Below are 22,153 nucleotides of genomic sequence, written 5' to 3'. Positions count from 1 at the left end.
AGCTACAGATGAGAGAAGGGGAGGAGGGGGGGGGAGGGGGAGGAGGGGGAGGGGGAGGGGGGCGAGAGAAAGAGAGTCAGCTGTGTATAAATACAATTCTCTGTTCTTTATGTCATTACGTCTTTGTGTTATTCATCATAATCATAACCAGACAAATATTCTGTTAGGTTCCATGTCAAAATATGCACCCACCCATCCATCCATTCACCCATCCCTCTATCTTTTTCGGTTATCTGGGGGAAATGTGTGAAGAAAATTTATTTCCAATCCCTCCTCGACTGTGTACTTTAATGCGCCTCCATCCATGATGTCCCCAGCGTGAAATATGTCTTCATCTGATTTTTTCTATCATACTGGTGAAGACATGAAGCCCTGTCAGTAAGACCTTCTGAGTCATCTTAGGTCATTATGATCTGTTGGGTCATATGGGCTTCTCTGCACCTGTCACATGACCCTCAGGAGGGTCTTCAGAAAATTCAGGTTCCATGTTTTATACCCTTATAGAAAGATAAAACTCACACTCCTCAGCTTCACGGCCTTTCTAAAGCAGGACTGGACCTCTAAGCGCTGCCTCGTTTCAGCCCTGGCTGCTGTAGGCATCCACTCTCCTCTGTTAGAGCTGCCCTGTGCACACCAGTATCTGAGCAAGGTTCTGCTAAGGGTGAGCAGGATGTCACACACCACCTCCTGTCACGTGTCCTCTCACCTACTTAGGAGGACATTTGCCTCTTGGCTCTGCTGCAGATCCCAGCATCTTATTTGGTAAAATGTCCACCTATCAGCTCCATGTTCAATACACGAGCTCATTGAGAACTGTGACCAATGTGCTAATGGATAGGTGACGCTGGAAACCATGTTCTCGGTGCATCAGGTTACATACAATGTGCATATGCTTCTTACTACACGCTACAGAACTAGTTTCTCAGGCTTGGCATTGTGGTGTGTGGTAGCAGACACTGGTGGTTATGGAGGACTGTGCTACACAATCCAGGGGCTTACCAGCACCCTTGGCCTCTCCGGACTGGATTCCAGTAGCTTCTCCCTAGGCCCTTGCTCAAGCAACAACTGGAATTTGTCCAAACACTGCCAAATATTATCACTTAGCACCATTACAATAAAAAAAACAAAAACCAACACACACACACACACATACAAAACAAGGATCAAAACCTGAATTACTTGAAATAAAGATATAGCATAGAGGCAATATTTTGAGCTGATATTTTTGCCTTAAGTTGGAATTTCATTTACTATAACAACTATTTTTATAAGCATTAAAATATGAAAACCAGACCCCTCAAAATATGATTTAGAAATTTGTATTAATTAGGAAAATACTGTGCATTCATAATCTGGCAAAAATCACTTTTCCAATTTCAATCTCTAGTAATTCATAAAATGTGTGAACATATTTACAATTCCCAAGAAGCATCGGTCCATAGAAATTAGCCAGGTGGTACCACCTTGTCAATATGGTGGGTACTCAGTAAATATTTGCTAAGTGAATTTTTAATATCTACACTCAAGACCTGTAGGTACTGTGAGGACAAGATGCCTGCTTCTGCTGGACCGCAAGCCTCTTTAGTGTGGAGCTACCATATGGATCTTTGGTGCACACTTTATGGATATGATTTGTTTGAAGGGATTAGTTTAAATTTGACTATCAACTGTAAACATTTTTTTTTAAACCTTTCTAAATAATCAAGCACCATGGTCTCTCACTTGAAAGCAATTAAATCATCTGCTGGGGCAGCGCACTGTGCTCATTTACATACATTACCAAGACCAGCCTTCTGCACCGTGATGTAAAAACAAAAATCTATACTAATCCTGTGCTCTATATTATGTTGTTGCTGACTGAAGGGAAAGCATACTGATCTGATATTGACTGTAAACTTGACAGCCAATGCCCATCAAAAAGGCTCGTTAGTATTCACGAGCAGTAAATTTTATCTAAATGTTATATATGTTTGTTAACATTGTTAATAGCGGAACAATAATCATTCTGAAAGCACCACTCAACACTGCTGCACTCAAAATGCATCTATGATCCAGACAGCAGGACATAATATCTCAGAATTATATGAGTTACTGTACATCAAAGCAGTGCTTTTAAATTGTGGTACTTTTTTTTTAATATAGTATAAATTAGATGCAAACAAGGAAGGAAAAGAAGCCTCTGCCATAATTTGCTATTATACTAGGAAAGACAGTGTGTGTGTGTGTGTGTGTGTGTGTGTGTGTGTGTGTGTGTGAGAGAGAGAGATAAAATAGAGTAATAAAAATGATAATAAATGTGACATGTGAAATAGTCCCAACAACTGAAGAAGCGTAGTTCATGGTCACTTACAGGAAAAATGCTCATTTGTAAACTGCTTGTTAGAATTGAGGTAGAAACCATGTAAAGTATCTGGTCCAGCACACAGCATATAGTAGGGATCAGTAAGTGGCATGTTGAAGCAAAACTCAGCATTTAAATCACTCACTAAGACTCCGATGCACGGACTGAACAACGGGACCAGAGATGGCGGGCCAGACTGGTGAGGAGGAGATGAAGCATTTCATAGCAAGCACTGTCACCTTCCTTGTCACCTGTCATGGTTTGCTTGGGTTCAGATGAAAACCTCACAGAAAACCAGAGCTAGGCATCAGAAGGAGGGCCTCACTCCCTCCATGACACACACATGATCTATGCTTTCAAAAACCATAATAAGTGCAGAAAGAAGCCTGATCATCAAGAAGAAAGAAAGATGGGGATGAGGGAAATCACACCTTGCTGAAATCAGGACTCAGACGGGCTCTCGCCGCACAGTTTCAGTTTCCTCTGCAGGGCATAAGGTTGGGGAAGAGAAGGAACAAGAGGACTTAAGAGAAGAAAGAAGAGGGACAATAATCACTTGGAGAGGGTAGAAGAGAGATAAATGAATGAAATGAATTATTTAGAGAGGAATTTAAAAAAAAAAAATGATCTCACAATTCCGGTTAGACTGGAGCTTAACAATTTACCTGCTGGTGGCAACACACGTGGATACAGAATTGAGGATAAGGAATGTAGAAAATGTGAGATTATTAAGTGGCAATAGAGACAAATATGAAAATCTGGTCCACGCTCTTTGAGAAAACATCACGGGCGTCTCCTGCGTGAGTTCATGCACTGGGCCTTGGTGTTCAGAGATAAACACAGCATGAGCCTGCCTCCCGGCAACTCACACAGGACTGAAAGGATGTGATAACGGGCTGATAGCAGTTTAAAATGGAGTCCTTACAGGTTTTGGTAACTGCAGGTTTTTTTTAAAAGGCCATTTAAAAATTGTTTTCTTTGCTAGCATCATGCATTTGTGATATTCATGTCATATATGAATTATGAGCCATAAGAAATTCACATTTACACATTGATTACCCAATTCACACGTTAGAGAATACACTTTACAGTCGTCTAGATGCGCCTGCCTGCCTTTAAAGCTCTTTGTAATACCGCAGCCCGTCCACAGACTCCTACATGTCTTCTGACCCCTCCACTCTAGCCAGGGACACTTAACAAACGTTTCCCACAAATATCCAAGAAAACAACCCTCTTTCTTGACTAGAAGAAACAAAGATTTGACAGAATACTTTATTCACCTAATAAATGTGTTTCTTATAAACACTACTACAGGACTAAAGCGCTTCCTCTTAACAAGAAAAAATTTAATAATTTCTAAAGGTAATTGTGAATGGTGATTTTAAGTACTAGAAAGTACTTTCAAAGGTCATAAAAACTTAAAATTCACCAGGCAGTGGTGGTGCACACCTTTAATCCCAGCAGAGGCAGGGGAATCTCTGAGTTTGAGGCCAGCCTGGTCTACAGAATGAGTTCATGCCAGCCAGGGATACATGGAGAAACCCTGTCTCAAACAAAACAAAACAAAACAAAACAGCAAAAACCTTACAATTCTTTCAAATGGACTTATATTTTCATTCTGCTATGAAATGTATTGTCTTACACTGCATTTTAAATAAGACTTAGAATTAGCACCCTAAAAGTAACTCCTGTATGATCCTATTTCGAGAATTTTTTAATTACGATGAAGTACACGTAGTGTGGAAGTTACATGCTATCTGTGGGAACAGTCATGGATGTCCAGTCACAGCGTTCACAACCAGCCTCACCATCCATCCCTAGAACTCTCTTCTAGAAACACTGTGACTCTTTACACATTACACAACAGCCATGTACCACTGCAGTTCCTGTCTTGAGGAACGTGACTGCTCGAAGGCCTCAAATACGTGGATTTTCCAACAGTGCCTGTCTTCTGAGGCGGGCTTATTTCTCTTAGTGTGTCACCCCCAGTCCAACCACGTAGAGGTGTAGCCTGTGACAGGATTTACTTCTTTCTTCAAGCTAACCAATGTCATCATGTGTACATTAACTCTTGTCTTTCTTCATTTGTTTTTTGAGACATGAGCCGCCATGTTTAGTTGACATTCTGGTGGTTTCTGCCTCCTGACTGGTGAATAACGCTGCAGTGACCATGGGTGTGCAACTACTTCTTCAGAACCTGTTTTCGGTTCTTTCAAATAACTACCCAGAAGGGACCCGGCTGACGTAAAGGGGCTCCCACGCTTCCACGGCAGCCACACTGTCCTGAATTTCCATCAGCCAATGGCTCTGAATTTTCTATGACCCACCAATGCTGTGATTTTATTTTTAATGATGGATCTTAAAGGCAGAAACACTCACATCCAGAGTGTGGGAGAGGACATGTTAAAAGGTAGCCCAAGACTAGACTATAACTCCGAGTGCCAGATAAGACACGCAGGGTTTCTGAGCAATGGAGCAGTGTTGACTGAGACCACCAAGAACTGAAATGGCTATGATATGGGATGGATATTAAGCACTGACCAGACAGAAGACTTGCAAGTATTTTCTCCTGTTTCTTGGGTGACTCAACTCTGGTGTATCAAAGTTTGAGATATTATGATGGTGACGATGATGATGATGGTGATGATGGTGATGATGATGATGATGATACAAAGTCTTGCCACACAGCAGCCCATGCTAGACTTGGATGTGTGACCACCCTCCTTCCTTGGCACCCTAAGTGCTGAGATTACAGGCACATGTCATCAGGCCTGGTTATATACAACTTTCAACTCTGACTTGACCCAATTCTGTTTTCTTCTTTTGTTTCCTATGCTTCTGGTGTCATTTGGAGCCATTCAGGAAAGTGTTGTGAAATCCAATCCCCCCCCTCCCCCCCGCCCCAGGCCTTCGCCTCCATTTTGTTCTAATAGTTTTAACTAAGCTTTTTTCATTTTTTCACTTTAATTATTCTCTCCTAGAGATCTGAATATTCCCTTCCTTATACCTGCGCCATCTCTTACAGAAATCTCCTGTTTGAAAGTAATATTAAGGTCCATAAATGGGAGTTCAAAGAGCTTCCACTGTGTACAGAGGCACAGACAGCAACAAAAATTGAAGACAAAGACCAAAAAGGGAGGGCACTAACGCAAGACTGGAGAAAGAGCGCTCCTGGTGGCAAAGGTGACCCTGGGGTTACAGCTCATGGGCCCATGTTGTGCCATCAATCTGGAGAACAATGTATGCTCTTCTGAGAAATTCAAGAGTCTCAATTCAGGGGCTGCTATTAAGCAGGTGTTTGAATATCTACACCCGAAGTTTCCTCTATTTTGGATTTTTTGTTTTGTTTTTTTGAGACAGGGTTTCTCTGTTTAGCCTTGGCCGTCCTGGACTCACTTTGGAGACCCAGGCTGGCCTCAAACTCACAGCAAACCACGTGCCTCTGTCTCCCAAGTGCTGGGATTAAAGCCGTGTGCCACCGCACCCAGCTCTTTTGGAATTTCAATAAAGTTTATACACTTGCCAATTGAAGTTACTGTTACGCCCGTTCTCTTTCGTCTGGACGCTCTCATTATTACTGTTGTGTGTTGGGAAGCAGGATCTAACTCTGTAGCCCACCCTGCCTTGGAGCTTAGCATCCCCCTGGCCCTTCCTCTCAAGGGCTGGGAATATAGACGTACACCCACATGCCCAGATTCTTTATTATTCTTAATACCAACTGACTCCAAAGCCTAAGGGAGGTTGCTATTTGCTAAAATACTTCTTAATTAACACTCCTGAAATACAAAGCTACAGACTCCACTGGAAGTGTTGTCTTAAGGTAGATATGATTAGACCTCTCTCGGTACCCCATTTACTTACAAGGTACTGGCCTAGAAACAAAGCAAGGCACAGGGCCCTCTCTCTTCAAGAGGTCACAAGAGCAGGTCACATAGAGGACAAGGAATGAGCCCTCACTCGGTGCTCCTGGAGATGCCTCAGGTTCAAGGCACCAACACTCTCATCCAGCCCGTTTGAGAAGCTGAAGATTAGACCATAGCTCTGTCATATGAGGCATTCACACTTCTTCCTCTTTTACCCCTGACGAGCGCCGAGCAATGGATTAGTGTTGACGGAAAGCTCTGAGAACTGCTATGGCTGTTATTCAGCAGCTACATCTAAGGAACTAGTGGAGAGGCTGGGTGTGGGAAGAGTCTCACACTCCTCTGGAAGCTGGAAGAAGAAAAGTAGAGGCGGCAGCTAACACTAATTTTCTGCAATGTTTTTACCAGCTAAAGTTTTAAATATTTTTCTTGTCCTGATTTAGCATAAAAATCCTAATGAGGTATGTCATGTAGACACTGCCCTATATGACAGATGAGGGGCCAAGGCCTGGAGAGGTGAAACAACCAACTTGTTCAGAGTCTCAGAGCCACTAAGTTGAATCCAAACAGCTTACCTGAGAGCCTGTACTGTTACCCGGTGACCCACACAGCACTATCGGGTACACGGTGTCTAAGCAACTCTACCCCACACCTAAGGTGGGGTATGGCAAGGTACAAGGCTGACAATTTCGGCATATGGCTTAGTGAGGCAAACGTGGGGCCGCACATGGGCATAGAGAGTGAGCTCTTGAGAGGGTACTGAGCCCTTTTCCTTCAGTGCCCATCACACACTCAGCATTCCTCACACATCCTCATATTTATTTGGATGAGGACACCTGGGCTCAGGAAAGCTCTTCTGTCTCTTATTATGTAGTCAGTGACAGAATCTGAATGAGTTTCCAGCTCCTCACCAGCCTGTGCCTTTTCTGCTATCTACATGAAGGGCATGAGGTGGTAGATCAGAGACATCCCCCATCTTCCTCCCACGGAGGACCAGCATCCTATCTGGAGCGAGGCTGCAATCGGCATGGTGATGGCTCCAGGCCTGGTTTAGCGAGCTACACGTCACGTGGGGTGAATACCTGAATCACCCGTTCTTCAAAGGACCTAGCAGCAGCCTTGGATTTAGGCAGGCAGGAAGGCTGAGAAGTCCTACACACAGAACACAAACATGGAACCTCAGGGAAGTTCAAAGCATGGGCCAGAGGGACCATTAGCATGTGGTTCTCCAGAAAGAGTGATTTTAAAACTGCTCTAAAGAGAACTGCGGCACACCATGTGGAGCTGAGGCCAGAGCCAGGAAATAGGAATTTCCAAAGAGCAGAGCTGACTGCAGCAAACTGGTTCTGCTGGCATTCTCTGCTAATCCCAATCTTTTAGCCTCAAAGTTCCTCAAAACTATTCTTAGAAAAGGTCATGATGCAACATTAAATTTAAGAGCAGAACATAAAATTATATGTACACCACACACGGGAAAAGAACTGACGGCAGAAATTTGATTATAGCTCTTTATATTCATTCCTGTAACTGCCGCCATTTGCTTTACACATGCATATATTATACTGTTAACACAGATTAAATATAGTGTCTGAGGGGGAAAGAGGGAGGGGAGACAGATTCAGAGATTTAAACAAAACTTGCAAAGAGGGCAAAACCTGAACATCACATAGAGGATACAAGTAATTCCAAATGCTTCTCTGGCACCCACATGATTGGCTTTCACCTGAAATTCCAGCACTCGGCTCTAGAGGCAGGCAAGAGCACCATCAGTGCCACCAGCTCAGGAGAGATCCTAGCTGGAAACAGTGAAAGTGGCACTCAGAGGAAGGATAGCAGGTTACCAAGAAGAGACTTGATACCCTATGAGCATATACAGGGGGAGGAAATCCCCCTCAGTCACAGACATAGGGGAGGGGAGTAAGGGGAAAATGGGAGGGAGGGAAGAATGGGAGGATACAAGGGATGGGATAACCATTGAGATGTAACAAGAATAAATTAATAAAAAATTAAAAAAGAAAGAAAGAAAGAAAGAAAGATAGCCAACAGGTTGTATCAAAAGCACCTGCAGGGTTTATTTTAAAAGTACCACTTTCCACATCACAAGGACCTGACTCAGAATTTTCCTGGAAAACACCCAACCCTGGGGAAATTCTTTGCTTTCCTTTTCCCATAAAGGTGTGAGATAATCTCTGGTTTGTGTTTTGAGACAAGAAATCTTGTTGTACTGTCTAAGCCAGCCTTGCACTTGAACTAAGCAATCCTCCTGCTTCAGCCTCCTGGGCAGCTGGGATTGCACTTGCACACCACTGTACCCAGCAAATCTAGACGTTAATAATCTCCCTGAATTGATTCTAGGGTTTTTGTTTTGTTTTGCTTTTGTTTTTCGTTGTTAGGTTGGTTTTTTGTTTTGTTTTGTTTTGGTTTGGTTTTGGTTTTTTTTGAGACAAGGTGTTTCGTGTAGCCTTGGCTGTCCTGGTCTCACTTTGCAGATCAGGCTGGCCTCGAACTTACAGAGATCCGCCTGCCTCTGCCTCCCTGAGTGCTGGGATTACAGGTGTGTGTCATCGTACTTGGCTGATTGTAGCATTTTAAAATTAGAAAACCTAAAATCACTTTAGCTTTTTAAAAATATTACCTCTTTAAGGTTGTTTTATGACATTATTTAGTATGAAAACAAGTATATACCGAAATGCAAACATCCAGTCTTTAACAGTGAAAACTGGGAACCAGAGTGTCAATTTGGACAGCCTAAAATCTCACCATTGACCTCTGCAAACTTCTGGACGTCACTCAAGGTTTTCAGTTCTTGCCCTGGACACGCTGCTACACACAGTGCTGTAGATTTGATCTTCATTGTTTTTAAGTCCAGATTGCATGGATCCAAAAAGAACACATACCTAAAGCAGGGAGAAAAGAACCAAAATATTATTTTGCAAAGCACATATGATTAGTGTACAGTGGTACACTTGACCATTCCCAAAAGCAAAGGGTAGCCTCCACTGAGCTGCACCGTCAGCATTCCTCCAAGAGAACCATGTGAAAATGTTGAAAACAGTGACTTACAGTGCTAACAGGGAGAATGGAGTAATTGAAGGACTTAATAGTTTTCACAATTTCTTTTCCTAATATTTACATTTTATAATGTACAGGTTTTATCATTAGAAATCATTGTTTTCTTGCTTTTTTAAACTTGTATCAAATACTACTAGAATGTCCCAATGCTGTGATTTAACATACATTATAGTTGCCATGGAAACCACAAACTTTGGCTAATGGATATTATTATCAAAATAAAAATATGTGCACGAATGAACATATACTGCTATGAATGGAAACATGCTTACAAACTAGAGTAATCTATAGCAACATCGCAGTGTCTCTGTGTGTGGTTTTTAGTTTCCTTTCCTTCTTACAGTTCTCAATTTCTAAAAATAACGCAGATTACATTTTAATTGGAATACTCATAATAAATACTATTTGTTAAGATATCATAACAGTTATGTAAAAATAATACACATACCCTAAATTATGTCCTCTGTATTTTTATATAATTACATTTTTAAAGAGAGAAGCTTAGGTGGAGATCACAGGATTCAACAGATAAAACCAAAGAGAAGATGAGGAAGGACAACAGGTATTATCTCCTGTCCATGAGAAAATGATGACCAAACATCCTCCAACAAGATAAGCAAAGTGTAGTGCTGCAGACCATGGGATGGAGCATAAGAAGGGACGTCTTATTTGGCACAAAGTTAAAGAAACATAGGTCTGGTACATTTTTTTTCTGAGTCCATGACAAATTATACAAAGTCAACAGCCTTTCCCACAACCACTCAAGTCTACAGTCCAAATACAACTAAACATTAGAATTGGGTAATTACTTTTCTTAGCCTTTGGCTACAGTGGCGTGAAGAAACAGGATTAGGCACAAATCTAAAAAGCAGAAAGGATAAAAATCAATGCACAGGTGAAACAGGCACCATAGAAGGAAGCCAGAAAAAGAAAAACAAAAAAAAAAAACATGCAGAAGGTACCAGACAGGCCCTCCCAGACGCAGTGATAACACTACAGCCAGCACAGGCAGGAGATCATCCAGGAAGCCAGCAGGGAGGCAAAGCATAAACTGCAGCACACATCAACAAGGTCTTAGAGACGCTAAAACCATTCATTCCGAAAGTATAAAAGGGATACAAAGAGGCCAGATGTGGTTTGGAAGTAGGGTCCATGGACAGCATCCATGGCCGAAAACAAGGACGTAGTCAGTACAGGCAGGCACAGAGAAGACGGGTGCTGGGAACCCTTGGTAGAGACAAGCAGCCTCTCACTAATTCTCCCTCCATCTGTCCCACGCATCTGACTCAGAGTGTCTGTTCCTAGGACCACAGACAATGAGCTGTACAAAGCCAGACTCTGAGCAGGGAACACTCAGGTCCTGGAAGAGGGTAGATCAACTAGCCCTGCCGCCAGTGCCAATAATAAGTGCTGTCCATGATAGCAGCAATGGATGCAGCCGGTCCTTACTCATGTGCCAGACACTCTAGAAAACTCTGTGTACATATATATTAGTTGCACACAATGGTGCGCTGTGCTTCTGTGAAGGCGGTGGAGCGCAGGTTGGGGAGAGTCATTGATTACATAGTTCCTACTGATAAAGGATGCCTAGAGATGCCTAGAGAAATCACATGACTGCAGCACACAGACTTGGAGATAAGAAAAGAAGGCCAGAGGCTGTCAGGCCTCACAGCTGGGATGGGGCTCGAACAACGGAGACCTCGTGAGAATAGATCCTTTGTCTGATGTCCTGTTTCTGCCTCTTCCAATGCTAAAATTGCCCTGGTTGTGTCCTGTTTATACTCTAAACACTGCTTTGTACTTGTGAGTGGGTAGCATCCTTGTACTGTGCATTAGTGATACCAAGCGGAACCTGCATACTGGTTCTTTTTACCCGCTCCGGCCCCTCAAGCAGCAGAGATCATAGGAATATGTACTAATTTGTTCTGTAGTCTACTTAAAGGTCATGGATAACACACGTAACAGACAGCACATATATGACAGTTTTATCGGTCTCACCCAGAAAGCAACCTGACTTCTCCAAAGCCTGCATTTGATAGGAAGCCACTCCACTCAACTCATTCTGAGTATGGCACACAGCAAGACAATAACTCTAATATTTAGTTTTCATTTAGGAGAAAAATCTGCATAGACACCATTAGGTCCACAGCCTAGTAAGGTAAGCAGCGGCTAGACCAGTTCAAGTAAAACAAAACAAAAATGGGTTAAGAAAGTGAGTGGAAGAGTTGGGCACAGGGGCCCACGCCTGCAATCCCGACACTCAGGCAGGCAGAGGGAGGTGGATCGCTGTGAGTTCGAGGTCAGCCTGGTCTAAAAAACAAGTTCAAGACAGCCAAGGCAACCCAGAGAAACCTTGTCGCAGGAAAAAAAAAAAAAAAGGAAAAAGAAAGAGAAAGAGAGGGAAAGTGAGTGGAATTCTACCATGTCTCTAAAGCACTATCAAATTATTACTGTCAATTACGGCTCGAGTACATGGTTTCAGAAAACCCATAATCCACAGAAACAAAATATAATTTTAATACACCTTCAGAAATGTGTGCTAACAGATGCTCAGTATCTGTATCTATGCTAGTTCCAACGTAAGCTACTTACAGGCCCTCGGTTCTAGCTATGCTAATGCCTCTTGGATGATTGGAGGTTTCCTTCCTTTTGACAGTGAAACAAGCCATCAACTATTTACAAGTCAGGCCAGCAGCAGCAGCAGCAGCAGCAGGTGACACTCAGTAGTGTCCCTTATCGCACTTTCATTCCACGTGGTTTCAGCTACCTGTGGCCAACCAAAGTCAGGACACAGTAAATGGAAACTTTCATAAGTAAACAAAATGCCAAGTTTTGAGTAATTTTTATTATAGGTATTGGTACAATTGCTCTAATTCATGGTTAGGTATTGTCAGTTTCTTACTGTGTTTGATTTATTAATTAAGCTTTATTATAGGTATGTAGTCACGGGAGAAAATAAATGGTACCCACAGGATTGAGTACAACCCACAGCTCCCGAGATCTGTACTGCATCTTAGAATGCGATCTTTCCATGAAGACGAGCAGACTCAGCTGCAGCTCTGTCTCAGAGACTATCCTAATTCCACTCTCAGTGGCTACAGCACGGATGTCCTAGAAGCCGGAGTCTACTAATAGCCTTAGAAGCAGCTCTGTTTAAGTTTTACATCCTTCAGAGGACCTAGAATGGATAAAATACCCCAACTGGGAATGAAGGAAGGGCGGAAAACAACGAGAACAATACTCCAGAAACCGAACAGCCTGGACACCTGCAGGCACTGGCACATACAGGATGCACACAGCATGCTTGGGTGTTCCAGAAAAGACATTTGCAAAGGGAATTGCCAGATGCCCAGGTGAGCTTTGAACTTAGAAGTGTGATGGGGGCTGGAAAGATGGCTCGGCCGGCTGTTAAAGGGCAGGCTCAAATCAACAACAACAAACCCAAGGCAACAGGAATAGAAAGAAACCGCAAGGGGCTCAGGCTGTGCTGCAAAGGAAGGCTGAGGAGCTGGTGAGGAAAGGATATAAACACACGCTCCGGTTCAGGTGGCTTCAGGGGTTATTTGAGGATTTGATATGAAACAAATCCACTCTAACTTGGAGGTCTAGAAATACAATACCAAATTATGTCTAAAAGGAAAGAAGAAGACGAATTTAACGAGAATGTCTGTCTGCACAGTAAACAGGAGGACACGGGCACCAAACATGAAAATGGGGCGATGGGGAAGAGGACAGCACTAAGTCACAGGTCAGGAAGAGGAGAAGAGCCACAGGAGAGAGGTGGCTTGAAAAGCTGTGTTCGGAGCAAGAAGATGAAACCCAATCATATATGATGCTGCAGGTTTAAAGGTTAAAGCTTAAACCTCTGACTGGCTTTTACTGTACTCACCAAAGACGAAAGTGAGCGGGGGGAGGGGAGTTACTCCATGTCATAAAGCCTCTGAGGCTGGTTCCTCACAACAACCATAATTCAAAAGCCAAGGGATGGATCCAGAAGGTGGGTGACAACTGGAGGTCACATCAGTGACAGGCTCATGATTGGCTAGTGATATCAGATCCCCGTAGTCCAAAGAGCTCACACTTACCCATGATGCAGTAGTTTATCATGTGGGGAACAGCACTCAAAGGGTTAAGCGTTAAACAGGACTTAATCCATAGAAAAGCACCCCAATATTCCACAAACATCGCTAAGTATTTACTCCAAGGGGAAAAAAAACTTTCTAATGCAAAAACTCACGAAACAAGAAATTTTAAATGCAGATAAAAGATACAGAAATACAACTAATCGTTTCAGAAACACATGACTTGTGATGAGGCTGAAACAGCAATAGAAACTGTGTAGTTCTGCAGGGAGGAGAGGGGGGGAGAGAATACATGGGGGGGGGGACCTGAGCTGCATTTCAAAACTGAGTAGAAATTTTCCGGACAGATGGGGAAAGGAGCACTCCAGGCAGAGAAAGCCGCATGCCTGAAAGCACAGAAGCATGAAAGAGCATATTTAAGGAACTGCGAATCATTGGATAGGGCTGACTGGGGTGGAACATCAAAGAGGCATGTGCCAAGGAGAAGAGGGATAAGAGGTGGCTGTCCTAAGAATTAGGGGATCTTACATTCTGCTCCATAAGACAATGTGTAGCCACATGGCCGCCTCACGCGGTAAGGCCCTGGTGTAACCACCGATCCAATTGAAGGCCAGAGGGAAAGGCTGGGGCACAGCAGGGCCGCTCCGGAGATGAGCCCCTGCCATTAAATTGCCTCCTGCTGCCATGGCAACTCTGCGGCAGGGCTTTTTGGAGCAAGAGGTGGCAAGCAGATACCAGGTCTGTTGGCCGCCTCCTGCCGAATTTGGCTTCTCTCCTCCCTAATCAAGCATTGCGGCACTAAAGCAAAAAAGCTGCCAGAAAGGCCCCTCAAATGCCTTCTGCTTTAGGGATTCCTGACACATGTCATCCCCAGAGGGGAATGTAAGGGATGCTGATCATTTGTCCAATTACAATAATGTGTAGCCCCTCTATACAGTGTATTGCCCTCCATAAGTCACCAAAAGGAAATACCAAAAGGAAATACACAGCAGAGCAATGCAGGCCTTCTGCTGATGCTACATACAGGCTACAGAGAGCCTGAGGATCTGCACTCCACCCACGGGAGAGTTCTGCCCAGGGAGACCTCTTATTTCCTGTGTGGAGGGAGGACTGCAGCAAGGCACGTCCAGGCACTGCACCAGGCTAGGAACCAAGTGTCCCAAGTAGGGCCATCTTACATAGCGCAGAGCTATGGAAACAGCATAGCCTAACTAAGCTAACTAACCCATCTACCGGCAACAACACACAATTAACTCCACATGTTTGGCCCCCAACATTCTAGAATAACAACCAAAAAAAAAAATTAAGAGAGACATGTTGAGAACAGTGATTAACCACAGACAGTGGCCTAGAAGGGTGTACAGTGTTTGCGGCCATCCCTCTCTGACCTATAAGCACGTATATTGCTATAGTTGGAACATCGGTCCCTCAAAATTCCATGTCTAGGGGTAGGGATGTACTTGCTTAGCACATATGTGAAGGTTTAATCCCCCTCAAGGAAAAACAAACAAACAAACAAACAAAAACCCACTGAAAACAATAAAACACCATTGAAATTTGTCACTGTGGCAGCATAAGAAAGATGCAGCTGTAAGTGGTGACCAATGATCATGTGCTGCTGTCATGAATGGACAAAGGTCAGCCTCAGGAGATAAGGTGGCTGTCATAGGAAAGTAGTAATCTGAGGTCAACCTGAACTAGGCTGTGAGACCTGGCCCCTAGACATACACAGACAGACAGAATGACTGACACACACACACACACACACACACACACACACACACACACACACTCATGCAAAGCTTTATTTGCTCCTTTACACTTTCATTCTAGCCTTGTACATTTTAGTTATTTATCTGTTTTATTATCTGTCTCTACTGATAGAAATCAACTCTAGGAGAATAGATAACCCAGTCCATATTCTCCGTGCTTAAACAGCACCCAGAATGAGGAAGGAACTCCATACTCATTTATGGAATCACTAAAAAGACGTACTTGTGTAAATTTTGCCAGGTAAGGATTGGATAGAAAGGAAGTGGGGGAGAAGATATTTAAGGTTGAAATAATCTAAGTTATTCAACATAAAAAATTTAAACACCTCCTCTGGCAGGCACAGGGGTAAGTAAGCAATATAATTATAAATATGGCAACACTAGCCAGGCAGGCATGTGGCTCATGCTTCCAGTCTCAATACTAGGGAGGCTGAGGCAGAAAGTCTCAAGTTCAAGGCCAGCCTAGGCTATGTACAGATTTCAAAGCCAGCCAGGACTGCACAGCAAGATCCTATCTCAGAAACCAAACCAAACCAACCAGAAACAGATTACAAAGTCAGTCTCCCTTCCCGGCATTCATGGTACAGAGAGGGGCTAAGGGAGCTGCAGGCAGTGCAAACATTTCACCCGGGAACAGAGGCCGGCACAGGAAGCATCAAATGGGTCTCCTGTGTGGAGCTGGGGCGGTGTCTAGAGAGGAGATAACTAAAGGAACTAAGGCTGAGTAAGCAGAGCAGCCAGAGCCACAGAGCTGGGAACACGGGCACTGCTGACGTGGACTGCAATGAAGGATGCGGGGGTGGGGGGTGGGGTGGGGGGTGGGTGGTAAGCAGGGATGCCGCAACGAGACTGTGGTCCTTAAAGGTACCGAAGAGGCAGGACAGTCTGGAGTTCATCCTACAGCTGGGATGCTGTTGGGAGATGAGCAATAGGTAAGTTAAATGGGAGGGAAGGAGGCTAAAGGACTTTTACCAAGAGGCGATGGCTTTGATTAGAGTGAGAATGGAAATAAACAGGATTTCAAAACTACCAAGGAACAAGTAAGAACATGTGATGATGTGATACAGCAGACAGGAGAAGAACATCTCAATCTGACCAGGATGCCTTGGTCATTAAGGTTTGTAGCCCTGCTCCATTAAAAAACAAAAAAATAGTAAGTGCTGGGCTCTGTGGCCCATGCCAATAATTCCAGCACTCATGAGGGAGGGGACTGGAGAAGACAAGCCCAGGAACTTTGAGTAACACAGCAAGACTGTCTCAGAAAACAAACTGTCTTTCACAGCTACCAAAAAAGAACGTGTCTATTTAGCAAAGGTAAACAGAATCCTACCAAAGCCACAGGCACTGTCCTCAGGAAGCACAGAAGGATAAACAGTATGCCCTGCTTTCAAAAGCCCCAGTTTGACGGCCTTGATCTATTAACATTACAAACAGAGGCATGCACATGGAGAACTCAGAGACAAAGATCAATTATCCTGTGTCCGTCTCCTCCTTACACATGTACCAAAATAAGAGAAAACGTGCTGGAAAACCTGGGTTCAGTTCCCAGCACCCACATGGCCGATCACAATCACTGGTAACTCCAATTACCAGGGACCTAATGACCTCTTCAGACCTCCACCAGCTATACAGGCAACACACACACACACACACACACACACACACACACACACACACAAATAAATCTAAAAAAAACTTTTAGAAAGGGATAGAATGAATCCAAGAACAACTGACTATAACTTATACAAAGTTATAAATAAGCACTTTATAAAAAAATCACATGAGACCTATCAAAAAATAACTTTTCTATTTAGCAAAAGTAACTAGAATATTACCAAAGCCAAATTCACTGTCAATACTACAGTCAGAAGGAACAGTCTCAAATTCAAGTTTTCAAGCAATCACATTGAAAAATACCAGATAGTAGGTCATGCAACAATGGCAAAGGGTTTTGTTTTCTCTTAGCTTTAAAACTTTATTGGGACATAATTAACACACCATAAAGTCGACCCCTGCTGACTGTGTTTTGCTTTCCTTTAACACAGGGTCTCACTATGTTGCCCTGGCTGGTCTCAAATTCCTTGCCTTAAGGAATGACCTTTGTTACCTAAGCCTTTTCAGAGCTGTGACTATACCTAGGCCCAGGGATTATAACTACAGGGAGGCCTAGAGACTTGAAAACAAGTGGGCCTAGAAATTGTGACTGACAGAAGGCCCAGGGACTGTGACTACAGGGAGGCCCAGGGGCTACCCCATGTACCACTGTGTCCAGCCAGTTTAATGTTTTTATGTATACATTATTGAATTGTTTGTCACAAAATCTAGTTCTGAAGTCTTTTCATCCGTAAGGAGCCTCCATAAGCATTAGCAGTCATTGCTCAGTCCTCTATCCCTACCCCTACTTACCATGACTCCAAAGCTCGCCATGCTACAGGGTATGTATGCGTCAATGCCCCACTGCGGCCCTGCACAACGCTGCATCGTATGCATACACCACAATCTTGTTATCCACTCATCAGTGTAATTATTTGGGGAGTCATAATTTGGGGAGCCTTTTCTAGTCACTTGCTCTAGCTCCGATATAAGGAGACAGAGACCTGTTAGATTTATTCAACAAGCTTTCAGGCACTGGGGCTGGGTAGGTATTCATCTGCTCTAACCCCCTATGGCTAGTCTGGCTACTTCTCAGCCACACGCCCCATGTTTACCTGCCATAGTGGTCCTGCCTGGGCTGTTTCTGCTCCATCGGGTCAGTCCTCATGACCACACCCTTCCTCTCAATTCTTCTTCCTTCTCCTCCTACTCTCAACACTGCTGTCAACATTCATATGTCTGTCTCTATGTGTACAAGTGCTTTTATTTCTTTTAGTTAGGTTTCATGAAGTAGACTTGCTAAGTCATACAGTAACTATGTTGGACATTTTGAGAAATAGTCTGTGTTTACCATGGCAGCTGCTCCATTTCAAACTCCTATTGCAATATATGGATCTCCAATTTCTCCAAACACTTGTCCATATTTTTAAAAATGTCTATCAACTGATGAATGGATAACCAAATTGTGATATATGATACAACAGAGCCATTTTAAGTCATCACTTTTCTTGTGGAAGAGACAGGAGTAACTCCGGTTTTGCTTTGTATTCACGAGCCTATTTATGCATACTGCCTTTCAGTTCCTTTGGAGAGACGCCCCTTGACTCTCTTGCCCATCACAGATGGCTATTCACTTGTACCAAAGACAGAAGGATGAGGCAGACCCAGGCACTAGATATTGTGGCAACACTATGAAAAAAAATTACAAGAAAAAAGGTTAAAAGTAAGGATGACAAAGGACAAAGATCTTTCAGGAGGCAATACGGGAGGCAAAGATTAAAGCTGCAGAACAGATGCAGTGAGGAAACAAGACAAAGCATATGCACCCTGGAAAGACAAGCTTGTGGCCGGAATAAGGGGTTTCAATTGAGTTGAGTTGGTTTGACAAGGCCAAACTATGGCTCTGCAACTATGGAAGAATGAACCCTGAAAGCATTCACTAAGGAAAATGTAATACTTCCCAGGGCTAGGGTGAGAATTGATGGGGGAGGATGTGGTGAAGAGCTTTGGAAGCAGCATACACATAACAGGGGTCAAGTGCCTTCCCATTTGGGTTAAAAACAGAAGCACCGACAACATCAAACTTTTTTGAAAGGTGATGATGATAATGAAGATCACAGATAGAAATTAACACTTATAATTCCAGGCACTGTGCTAAGGCTCATATGTCACTATCACATTTATTCATCCAAAACACCACAGCATGTCCATCTACCAACAAGGTTCTTTGGGCCAAGTATTACTGTTGCTATTTCCTATGAGGCAAGTCCTTCTTTAATTGTCTCTCCAATGGATCTACCTTTAAAGAGATCCTCAATTGCATGAACAATTCAACTCATCATGGAAAAGCTGAAAGTGCTATTTTTATTGTATTGCTTTTATCTTTTTTATTAGAGAATCAAAATTTTCATAATCAAGCATGCCAACCTTGATGGCTTAATTTCTTTATTGCTTCAACAATGTACAAATTATCCCCTCTCCTCAATGATGTACAATATTCACTTCAAAATATTTAATTCATTTGGAACTTACTTTTTATGATATGAGATCAAAATAAGTGGCTAAATGTAGCACTCTTCATGTTACCATCCAACCCAATAATTTTAATTTAATTTCTTTTTTTGTTGTTGTTAAGTGATGGTTGTTTTTACATGTTCTACTTCTCTTGAGTTTTTATATATTACTTCTATTTTGTTTCCATGACTGTATGTACCTACATTTACACAGTTTTTATAATACACCTTTGGAACATGATTTAGTCTAGAACAGCAATCCCTCCCCCCTTTGTTTCCCTAGAAAGCATATGACAAGGGCAACTAGAGATACATAATCTTTATGAGAAAACTTCAGTCCGTGTCTTGTCTGGCCAGCACATCAATTGGCAACAGGATACTGTTTTGTTGCTCTGTGGGAGGGAGATGAACTTGAACCTGGGACCTGCTAGGTAAGTGTTCTACTACTGAGTCACCCCTCCAAGTCTCAACACTTAAAAAAAATCAGAGCTGGAGCTGGCTCAGAGGTCAAGAGTTCCATTCTTGCAGAAGACCTGAGTTTAATCCCCAGCATCCCCACAGCAGCTCACAATCATCTATAACTCCAGTTCCCTGGGATCTACTGCTTTCTTTTGAGTTCTGTGGGTACCATATACACATGTGATACATATACATGCAAGCAAAACAGAAAATATGATAAATCTTAAAAAATATAAAATAAAAATGAGAAGACTAGCAGGTCTTATAAGTGCCCCTCATCCTTCATTAACCTGTGCTACCTTCAATGTATTAAAGAAGATTTTAACCAGTTGACAGGTATCTAGCCTCTCTTGAAAAATAGGACGGGAAAATATGTCAGTAGTTAAAGCCTTGCTGTAGAAGCAAGAGGGCCAGAGTTCAAAGTTCAGATCCCCAGAAGCCATGCAAATAGCTGGTGGATCTGCTGGTCTACCTGAAATCCCACCCTTTGAAGACAGAGACACAGGATTCTCAGAGTAAATCAGCTAATGACTAACCAGATAGGTGAGCTCTGGGTTCAGCTGAGAACCTGTCTCAAAGAATAAGATGAAAGCCAGACATGGTGATGCATGCCTGTAATCCCAGCACTGAGGAGGCAGAGGCAGGCAGATCTCTGTGAGTTCAAGGCCAACCTGGTCTACAAAGTGAGTCCAGGACAGCCAAAGCTACACAGAGAAACTCTGTCTTGAAAAAAATCAAAAAATATAAACAAAGATAAAAGGTAAAAGAAAACTCCTAACACCAACCTTGGACTTCCATAAACACGAGAGTGCGAGCGCGCGCGCGCACACACACACACACACACACACACACAAAGAAAAACCACTCTAGTGTCAAAGTCTCCTCTTCTTACATTTTGTATCTCAGCTAGAACCCCACAAAATCCCTATGTATGGAGTTCAAAGTACCCAGTATCTCCTAGCATCTTACACCTAGTCTATTTATGTAATTTACAGTATTTGTCTGGTGGCTTTAGGGTTTTCAACCTCTGGTGAAAGGCACGAGTCTCTCTTTCTGTTTCAAAGCCAGAAATTCACAGGTCTTTTGGTATTCAACTGCAGTAACTACACTTAGCCTAGACATCTGGTCTGCTCTCTCAGACGTACCCACTGCATGGCTCTGTCTCTTCTTCTCAAGTACCAGTTCACTGTCTTACAACATATGCACATCCTTTTAATACTCAGTTATTACTCTGTGAATAATACTAACTTTTAAAAGTGTTCTTCACTCGAGAAAAATCTTTTCTGTTTTTTATTTTATGAATTATACCATCAGCCAGGATTAATTCACCACCCTATTGGGGTCTTAACTGGTACTGTATTAAGTCTATAAATTAACTTTGGTTGTATTGTTGTATTTGCTGCATTAAAACCACCCAGTAGGAGAAGATTTTATATCTATTATTGTTCTGCTTTCCTTCTATTAAAATATTATAATTCTCTGCATTTGGCAATGTATAAATATGCATGTGTTTGTGCAAGTACAAAAAGCTAGTCTTTACTTTAAAAAATAAGTATTATCTTTTTCATTATATTTTCAGCATAATAATAAAATAAACGACTGAATTCTGAATTTATTTAGACATACGTTTTATAACTTATAATTTAAGCATCTTGCTTATGCATGTTATGTCGCAGCTCCTAAACAGGCTGTACTGTAGTCTCTTGTATTATTTTTCTCTCTAATGGAACACATACATCCCATTTCTTATATGATTTGCTGTACCTAGTTATTTACAACAATGGTGTACAAAGGCAGCATCCTGTTTGCTTTAGGTAAATAATTCCTATTTCTACATAACCTCTACAAGACCTTACTAGTGATTTTTTTCTATGACTTCAATCTTGCATTGTCAACAAAAAGTGCCAATGGAGAAGGCAAGTCTTTCTGATAAATGCTGCTGGGACACTTGGATCTTTCTCTGGGTGCAAGGGATCAATTTTGTCTATTTTTCACACCATCTAAATTTTCTAAAAGTACTCACAAAAATAAGAACTAGTTCCAGGACAGCCAAAGCTACACAGAAAAATCCAGTCTTGGAAAACAAAAACAAAAACAACAACAACAAAGGAGGAAGTAGTGGTGGTAAGCTAAAAGCTCTTAAAGGTAAAGTAATACATTGTTAGAACAGTAAATAGGACAAACAACTAAAAGATCATGAAAACTGAAAACCTTCCCTCATCAAAAGATGCCATTGGGAGGGCTAGAGAGATGGCTTGGTGGGTAAAGTATTTGCCATACAAGCCAAGATCTGAGATCAATCTGCAGAACCTGTAAACAGCTCAGCGGGCAAAAGACACTTGCAATCTCAACACTGGGAAGAGATAGCAGGATCTCTGTCACTCTTTGGCTACCCTAGTTTAACGGTCCTAACAAAAGACCATTTTTAAAAAAGAAGGCTCATGAGAAACACCACTCA

General features: G+C 42.5%; 1 protein-coding gene across 3 annotated transcripts in view; it reads right to left on the bottom strand.

Annotated features, from left to right (window-relative positions):
• Nucleotides 1–22,153, bottom strand: part of SLC44A1 (solute carrier family 44 member 1) — a 179,428-nt gene that overhangs the window by 95,313 nt on the left and 61,962 nt on the right. For all 3 annotated transcript variants that reach the window (XM_084771960.1, XM_084771959.1, XM_084771958.1), the window contains exon 4: nucleotides 8,965–9,101. In XM_084771960.1, coding sequence (XP_084628086.1) covers nucleotides 8,965–9,101 — 137 coding nt within the window. The remainder of the gene's footprint in view (nucleotides 1–8,964; nucleotides 9,102–22,153) is intronic.

The sequence above is a fragment of the Acomys minous genome, assembly GCF_964271855.1.
Source record: "Acomys minous genome assembly, chromosome: 1".
Lineage (NCBI taxonomy): Eukaryota > Metazoa > Chordata > Mammalia > Rodentia > Muridae > Acomys > Acomys minous.
The sequence above is the reverse complement of the archived record's forward strand: the minus strand, read 5'-3'. Positions and strand labels throughout refer to the sequence as shown.